This window comes from Prinia subflava, chromosome 20 (assembly GCF_021018805.1).
Source record: "Prinia subflava isolate CZ2003 ecotype Zambia chromosome 20, Cam_Psub_1.2, whole genome shotgun sequence".
In the NCBI taxonomy this organism is placed as follows: domain Eukaryota; kingdom Metazoa; phylum Chordata; class Aves; order Passeriformes; family Cisticolidae; genus Prinia; species Prinia subflava.
Genome location: NC_086266.1, coordinates 5,341,315 through 5,350,441, shown reverse-complemented (window position 1 = coordinate 5,350,441; position 9,127 = coordinate 5,341,315). Strand labels below are relative to the sequence as shown.

Genomic DNA, 9,127 nt, shown 5'->3' with positions numbered 1-9,127 from the left:
AGAACGGGAGAGAGAGAGGGAACGGGCAGAGCGGGAGGGAACGGGTGGTGCAGGGAACGAGCAGGGCAGGGGGAAAGGGCAGATCAGGGCGGGTTCTGCGAAGAGCCAGCTGCAAATCCATGACCGATACTCGCAGGAAAGGGGGAATCCGGGAGCCCCAGCTCGTGGCATTATAAGGAGCAGCAGAACTGCAACTACACCAAGTTCTGCCAAGAGCATCTTGATCATAAAAGGGAAAAAAAAACCCAAATCCAGAAGAGCTACAGTTTAATTCAGAGATGATGAAAAAACTTTTATTCTTACCCCAACTTCTAATTTTGGTAATGTAACCGTTCCTACTCCCACAATCCCACAAATCAAGGCCATTAGTTTTAAATGGAAAACGTTCATATGAAATGCAGAAAGGCAGTTTTAGACTGGAGAGAAAGAGCGAAGGAAATACCCTCAGTTTGCCACTATGAACCCTTCTGTGTTGATATTTCCCCATGTGTCCTCCCAATGTTTTGGCCAAACTCTTGGCTCAGTTTGACCTGGAACATGAATTCCCTTCTCCACCAAATATTCCCCTGCTTGGGAACCAGCCCAAGCCCACCCCAAGGGTGCAGTGAGCTCACGGGCCCAGAACCAAGAAATGAGGTGTCATTCCCCATTCCCAGCACCTGCCCTGTGCCCTGACAGGGTGACACTGCTGCTTGCACTGGTGCTGCTGCTGCTTGCAGGGGTTTGGGGGCTGTTCCTGCCGTCCCCTTCTCCACCAAGCTGCTCACACCCTGCAGCCCCCAGGGCTGCAGCACAGCCTGGCAGAGCTTTGCTGGCACTCGCAGTGCTGCCACGTTTCCACCCTCACACGTGTCCCTCTGCCACTCATCCCTCCTCCAGAAGGCAGGGCCTGTGCAGCCTGCAAAGCCCCAAAACTCCCACTGAGTACAAGAAAACCCCCTGCCTAAGAAAATAAATGTGTTCTGCACTCTCTCTGAGCTACCCACTGCAAAGCAAATATGGGCACAGTTGGGTCCCACCATGGCTTTGTTCCTTAAAAACACGTAATTTCAGTCAAACCTCTCCAGGCACATCTGGCTGTGGTTAGACAGAGGAGAGAGACTCTGTCTGCCTCCTGCTCGTAGCACTGCCAGCACTGCACCTCTGCCTTGCACTTGGCATCCCAGACAGGCACAGCCCAAAGGGGAATCCCTCTGCTTCCACAGCAGGAGGACTCAGGAGCGCTGTCCCCAGGAAGGAGCAGTGCTCAGGGCACCAAACCACCTGCACCAGGGCCCCCTGACTGCACCAAATAACAGAAGAGAGAGGCAGGCAGGAGGCAGCGGCTGCAGGCCCTGCCAGCTGAGCAAGGGTGGTGACCAGGGCAGTGACAGTGACCCAGACAAGCCTCTCCATTTGCAGGTGTCAGAGGCACAGTGTGGCCTGTCTTAGCTGAGGATCTTGTGGGTAAAGAGTTTCTGGGTGCAGACTGGGCAGTGTTTGCAGACACTCCCTGAGGACTGATTACCTGGGGTGAGTTATAAAGGCTGAAGCCAAAAGGCAATGAAATAAGTGACAGGTCAGAGGAGGAGCCAGGACAATCTCCTAATTTGGAGCCACCTCAGGGGCTGCCATCAAGCAGTGCTAAGGACCTGAGAAAAGGCCCCGGCAAGGCAGCCACAGGGTCTGTCCTGTGCAACAGCAAACACAGCTTCAGCACAAGGTCAGACATCATCCAGCTGAGTCTGTTCCCTCTCACTGCATCCCACCGGGTGAAGCTTTCTCCTCATCCTCAAACAGACTGTCTGAGCCATCAGAGAAGAAATCCTCCAGCTCCTCCTGCCTCATCTTGGCCTCCAGAGCAGTGATGCGCTGCTTGAGCTGCATCTGGGCATCGTTGTACTCAGCCAGGAGCCGGCCAAAGCGGGTGTGCAGCGTGTCCAGGCTCGAGGCCACCCTGTCCAGCCTCTCCTCCATGCTCTTCCCTTCCTCGCCTTCCTCTGCAGCTGACTCATCCAGCAGCCCTTCCTTGATTAGGATCTCCCTGCCACGCTCCTCCAAGATCCTTTTGGCATCAGGGTACTCGGTGATTGCTTCCATGAGATCTTCCTTTGACAGGCAGAAGAGATCAGAGTAGCCCAAGCTGCGGATGTTGGCCGTGCGCCTGTTGCCGGTTTTGCTCCCTTTGATGTTGAGGATGCTGATCTCACCAAAGCAGCCCCCTGCAGTGAGCAGAGCGTACTGTGTCACGCCATCATCCGCCACCACGGCCAGCTTGCCCTCCTTGATGATGTACATCTCCTTGCCGATGTCCCCTTTCCGGCACACGTAATCCCCCGGGCTGAACACCTCGGGGCGAAGCTTCAGCACCAGCTCCACCAGCAGCCCTGCCTCGCAGTTCTGGAAAATCCTCACCTTCTTCAGCGTCTCCAGGTGAACGTTGATGGCAATCTCTGCCCTTAACTTGTCGGGGAGGTTCTTGAGGACCTCCCGCTCGTCCACTGCCTTCTTGTTGGTCCACAGGTAGTCGAACCACTTGATGACTTTGGTCTCCAGGTCCTTGCTCACCTTGCGGAACTGCATGTAGTGCTTGATGGCGTCCACCCTGGCCTGGAACTCCGCCCTGGTGGCGTTCATGTTGGAGATCATGGAGCCCACGTTGCCCACGATGGTGGCGAAGATGAGGACGCCGACGAGGAAGTCAAAGATCACAAAGAGGTACTCCTCATCCCTCACGGGGGGAGGGGTCTCCCCGATGGTGGTGAGGGTCAGCGTGGACCAGTACAGGCAGTAGACGTACTCCCGGGTCAGATGCCCATACTCAGGGTCTGTGATGTTGGGGTAGACCCAGCTGTCCTCCCCGAAGCCTATGGCCTTGGAGATGGCATAGTAGATGCAGGCGTTCCAGTGGATGATGACCAGGATGTAAAGAACCAGGTTGCTGATGCGGAAGATGTTGGGGTGGCTGGTTCTGGTCTCGGTCCTGTCGAAGAACTCGAACATGCGGGAGAAGCGCAGCAGCCTGTTGAAACGCAGCTCGGGGCAGTGCAGCCCCACCAGGAAATAGCCCAGGTCTGTGGGCAGCGTGGAGAGAACGTCCAGCTTGAACTGGAGTGTGTGGATGTAGTTATCCCGTAGCTTCTTCAGGTCCTTAACCAGGAGGCCCTGTTCCAAGAAGCCTAAAGAGAAACAAATTAGAGGATTATCTTGGTTTAAGTTTGACTTTTCTGCAGGTTTTGGGAGCACCTGGGCAATAGTCTATGGTATGCCATGGATTTGTGTGCATAAATACACGGGGACACCCAAATATTACCAGTTCCTGCTCTACTCAGTTTGTTATCACGCCAGGCCTTCAACTGGCAAAAGCCACACGAAGATAGAACTCAGAGATTTAGTCTGTTGCCACAAAGAAAAAGGAGCACAAAGGTTTCCATCCTCCAGATCATGAATTATTGCAGTTCTGACAGCAAACGTACAGCCAAGTGCTGCCTTCCGAGAACATTAAATTCTACCATTTTTCCATGCAGATAATTCATTAGCTGAACTGATGCAAAATCAGAGATACAGACCTTCAACCGTGCCTGAATACTAATAGTAATGCAGGTAATTTTGTACAATTATTCAAAGGTGAAGTTGAAAGCTGGCATGATTAATCTTTCATATTGAAGCTTGCTCCGTTTCTCAGATCTTCTAATTAGATTCTTTCTCTGGAGACTGCTTCATACCTGTGAACACCAAGGTAGGCAAAACCCTCCTTCTAATGGAAGCGTGGATTAGGCCTGTCCCTTGCAGCTCATCCCCACTTTTAGGGGATTAAAGGAAAGCCAGGGTGCTGCTCGTGCTCACCTGTGCGCAGGCGGATCACCGTGTCCCCGAGGTAGAGAGCGTCTGAGACATAATCCAACACCAGCCACAGCACAAAGTAGGTTTTCTGCAGGTCAGTGAAGCAAGCCCTGGAGAAAGGTCATCAAACTGGGTGTGGGACCACAAATCCTCACATTTCTCTAATTATTACAGCTGAATGCAGGCTGATCCTGAGGCACCCAACTCTGCAACAGAGCTTGGCCACTGGGCACTCCTCTTCTAGGAATTAAAATTCCCTGCTCTGAAAAATCTGCCCTCCCTTGATGTAGGTAAAGCAACGTCTTGAAACCATGGCCCAAGTGACCCCAAAACCATGGCCCTTTCCTGCTGGGGCAGAATTCATAGTGATAGTGGAAGACTGTTACAGTTTTGGTAACTTTTCTTTCTTTGCCAAGGTCAGGATGAATGCATGAGAGTCTCAGTTCGTGTACGGACTCTGTTTAGTATTTCTTATCTATTTACAGACTCACAAGGCCTGAGCTCTAACTAGCAAGTCAGAGAAATGAGGCAAAATGGAAGTGTCTCGAACTCTTTCCAGGGTTATTTAAGCACTAATTACCCAGTAACGAGATTACACCTATATTATTTATATTTCTGACCCAATAATGACCACCCAAGGCCTGCAATGTGGGGTTTTTTCACCCAATTGCAGAAAACCACCCAAACCCATGAAGAAAAAGGAAGAGGGTGAAGAAGAAGGACTCAGACAATGCCCGGAATCCTCCATCTTGTCTCCCATGTATTACTAGATACTAAAATCTTAGATTTAAGTTTTTCACCCTGTGAGATCACACCATTGAAACTACACACCCACAACCCCCGTGCTATCACTCAATCCCAGGAGCCTGTTCAAGGCCTCAGGTCAAATGTGGTGCTTGTTTGAGGGTCAGCACCTTTTAGCTCAGAAAGCCTGAAATTCTCAGCCTCCAGGGCTCCAACAGAAGATCTCCTTCCTTTCAGTGCCACCAGCCCCAGCACCACCGGTGTCAGCTGGACCCTGGTTGATCCAGTTTGGAGCAGGTGACCAGGAGGGTCAGAGGGGGCAGGGACCCCACAGCCTCCCAGCTCACCTGGCTACGAGCAAGCACCAGTTATAGAGGACAGGAACTGCAATCACAGCCAGCCAGTGGTAATAGCAGTCCCCCGCAGGGTCCACCACAAAGAGCAGCCATTTCCTCCTGGAAAAAGAGAGAGGAGCCAGGGCTGAGTGTGTGTGTGTGGAAAACAGGGTTGGGAAGAACCACCTGAGCCACACCCTTCATCCCAGGCACTGCACTGCCTCGAGCAGAGCTGCCAGCCTGAGGGCCAAAACCAACCCCAGCAGTGCCCAACCCCAGCACTGTTTAAGTTCCTTTATCCTTAAAACTGAGCCAAGAATGCAGCAGAAGAGGAAACTGTGGCATGGTACGGCAAAGCAGGTGGCCCACAGCACCCCAGAGGCAGAGCCAGGAGCAGATGTGTGGAAGAGGGTGGTCAGAAAAGTCCTCGTGACGTGACACGACATTGCTTCCCCCAGGTGAGGTAGGGAGCAGTGCCAGGCAGATCTGGAGAGGAGATTAACTGGAGCAGGAGTTGCTGCAGAGCAGTGGCAGCAGCAGGAGGGGCTGCCCCAGCCCCAGAGCAGTGACCCCAGGCACAGCTGGCACGGCAGGGCTGCCTCCTGTGCCTCCTGCCGTCTGCACAGCCCGGGCTCCAGCCTTTGAACTGCTCCCAAGTGTTTGATCCTGCTCATCTTGGGGCTCTGAGATAAGAAGTGTGCTCCAGCTGCCAGATTCACTGGAGGAGCTGGGGAAGACAAACTCTGTGGCTGGGCTGATAGGCTTAGAGCTGCTGCAGCCTGCTGGGGCAAAACACCCTCCCCTCCTTCCCTCCCTCCCAGCTTAAATACACAAAACTCCCTCCAGTGACAGGAAAAACACAACCCACCTGCCAACAGATTCCCCATGCCCACCCCATTGCTTCTGACAGCTTCAAGGGCAGAAGCCCTGCCTGAAATTCTCCTTCCCCAGGAGGGCAGGCAGTGCCCAGAGTGCCCCACGTTCTGGGCACTGGCACTCGGCACAAAGCCAGCCCCAGTCCCTCATGTTCACCCCCTGTGCACCCACAGACAAGTGGTGATCCAGCCTCCCCATTAAAAGGGCTTGTTTTTAACCAGAATGTGCAAGTTGAACATTTGTTTTTTGAGAAAGGGGCTCTGCTCCCCAGGACATCCAGCACTGCCACAGGGGAAGCTCTGACTCACCTGCAGCCAGCCCAGACAGCTGTGGCACCCACAACCACCAATAACCCCAATATTACTGTTCATGATGACAATTCCAGCTTTAAATCCCCAGTGCTGCCATGACAGGTGGCCAGAATCACTGATACTGCACCGACAGCAGGGCCAGGGCTGGAAAAGCAGGGCTCTGGGTTAACCCAGGAAGAGGGAATGATCATCTGCCTCTTCCTAAAGGCTTTGGAGCCTGCCATGGCCACGAGCAGCAGCTCACATGTGGGATTACCAGATTTGGGGCTCTCCTTACCTGTGGAGCTGAGGACCTAGAAAACCCCAGAAGTATCCCCAGAACCCCCCAGTATCCCCAGAACCCCCTGGCACTGAGCAGCCCTTCCAGAGAACACTGCAGCTCCCTCCAGTCATGAACAAGCTCCCCTCAGCCTCACAGGGCAGAACAGTATTTTCTTCCATTACTAGTAAAGACTCAGATACAAGGCTCAGATTATTTTTCTCCTACAGAAAACAATTATTTCTTGGTGTTTTAATTACCATGTATAATGGTAGGGTCTAGAGTAGTCTGTGAGCTTTGCCCTCTAATTAGCCAGCAGAAGAAAAGGCAGGTTATTGCTTCTCACCAGGAGTGTGAGCTGAGGAGATGAAAGGGCTGGGTTTGAAAGAGCCTTTTCAGAAAGCTGCTCTTTGTGGGGGCACAGGCAGCAAACACACTCCCTTCATCCTGCAGATGATGAATGAGCCTGGCAGACCCCACAGGTTTGTGGCTCCTGGCTGGGATGCAGTGGTTGCTGGGTGGAGTCCTGCATCCCTTGGCTCATGTCCAGCCCCTCATATGCACAAGCTGCAGGTGCATCTCACTACAGACCCAGGGCTGCCTCCAAAAACAGCCCCAGTGTGGGACTGGGTATGAAATTGGGGAGTTCTGTTGTGTTTTCCACCAGGGCACGGAGCAGGAGGGAGAAGACCCCATGGCTGAGGCCAGGTCCTTTCCACAGGGACGCACCACCAGGTCCTGTGTGCCAGCAAAGCAGCCCAGCAGAGCCAGGCTGGCTGCCAGGACAGGGGCTGGAGAGGGCAGGAGGGACCCTTCCCACTCCATCCCAGTTCCTTCTTTCCCACCCCCACTGGGAGCCCCCGAGCTCCACGCACTGCTGACCCCCAGCCAAGGATGGCTGGGACCACAGGAAAGGGACCCTACTTTGTGTTCAGCTTTTCAGCCTCCTCATCCTCAGGTCCGTCAGCAGCACCTGCAGGCACTGTCAGGAGCTCAGGGCCTTGGAAACGCTCCAGGAAGGGGTCTGGGCTCTGCTGCTCCTCGTGCAGGCTCTTGTTGGCCCAGTCCCTCAGCACCAGCACCAGCCGGACTATCCTGGATAGGGGACAAGGCACAGCCAGGAGCTGTCAACAGAGCAAGGACAAAGCAAAAGCTTCAGAGTCTTCAGGGGAGCTGCAGCTGAGAGGAAAACAACTCTCGCAGCTCCCTCTCAAGCACTGGAGTTTCTTTTATACCGCTTTTAGTGATGATGTGGGACCAAAAATATACAAGATATTATAATATATAATAGAGACCACCCTGATAGAGTTCCACAACTTCTACCCCTGTCACAACTTCACCCCTTCCTGCTGTCCTTCCCACAGGAATATGAGGAGTCTGTGGGTGGCTGGGGCAGAGGGAGGCTGCCTGCAGGGAAAGGAGCCTCTGAGACCAGTGAGGGTGAAGCCATCCCCTACCAAAACCCTCTCCACAGGCACTGGGGCACAAAGAGCAGCACTCACAGGTGCTCATCCCTGCATCCCATGAATTCCACACAGCAGGAGGGCACCGTGACCCCTCTGAATGCCCAGTGTTGAGGCCACACCAGTGGCACACACGAGTACCTGGCCAAGGCTCCCTGGCCTCGGAAAGCGTGGTCAGCCCTCTGCTCCCCCCCATCCAGGCTGGCTCCCCTCTGCAGCTCTGAGGTGGTGTCATCCTGGGTGGAGCAGGTCCTGCAGTGAGGAAAAAGGGGGATCACATCCACGCTGTGCCACCACGGCACTGCCAGGCACACTGGAGGCAGCTGGCAGCAGAAATTGGGCATCACAGCCCTGCCCATGCCAGGCCTTTCCCTCCCCTGCTCCACCCCGGCCTCCCCCAAACCAAAACCAAACCAAAACCTCCCCAGCCAAAGCAGGGACCAGCCTGACCTGCTGGTGCTGAGCCCTGTCCCCTCGGTGTCGCCATTGGGCTGGGCTGGGCAGGGCTGGTGGCTGGCTGGGGAGCTGTGCAGACCATTGCTCCTCATCCTCAGAGGGAGGAGACCACGGGCACACACCCTGCCCCAGGAACCTGCAAAAAGCACGGAACAGCCACAAGAAAACACGTGCAGGACATGTCACATGGTTTGAACACAGAGATCCAGCATGAAATCCAGGAATAGAGGGTCAAATAACACAGCATGGGCCCACACCAGGTTTCCCAGCACCAGCCATGGCTGGTGCTGCAGGAGGGGTCCTGCAGAGCATTTTGTTCTCTCCAAGAGATCCCACAACTGCGTGGGGCCACAAAAGATGCTCTCCTCATCATTCAGGCTCCCCATCCATTGCCAGAGGAACACCTCTTCCCTGGTTTTGCCTACACACCTCTTTTTCCTTCTCTTCCCTGGTTTTGCCTCCCTCTCCTTTGCCTTTCCCACTCTCCTTGCCTTCCATTGCCTGGCCTTGCCTGTCCCTCCCCTTCCCATTCCTTGCCTTGTGTACTCCTCCTTTTCCCTGCCCTTCCCTGTCCTGCCTGCCCTTCCCTTCCCTTGCCTTTCCCAGTCCAACCCCTCCTGTACCTCACTTGCTTTCCCCTCCCTTGCCTTTACTTGCCTTGTCCTTCCTACCCCTCCTTTGCCTTGCCTGCCTCCTCCTTTGCCTTGCTTTGGGTTGCTTTGCCTGGCCTTTCTGTGCCTTGCCTTTCCTTTTCTACCTCCCTTTGCATTGCCTTTTCTACCCTCCCTTGCCTTGCCTTGCCCTTTCTACCCCTGCCTTGCCTCCCCCACACCTCCCTTGCCTTTCTTTTTCTACCTCTGC

At 54.2% G+C, this 9,127-nt stretch overlaps 1 protein-coding gene across 1 annotated transcript; it reads right to left on the bottom strand.

The window, feature by feature from the left end:
• Nucleotides 1-266: 266 nt before the first annotated feature.
• Nucleotides 267-8,639, bottom strand: LOC134560650 (cyclic nucleotide-gated olfactory channel-like). Its single transcript, XM_063416871.1, is given in 7 exon segments — nt 267-3,158; nt 3,826-3,932; nt 4,914-5,021; nt 7,272-7,442; nt 7,952-8,062; nt 8,261-8,484; nt 8,487-8,639. Coding segments are annotated over 7 exon segments (2,298 nt in total). The 3' UTR covers nt 267-1,734.
• Nucleotides 8,640-9,127: the final 488 nt, after the last annotated feature.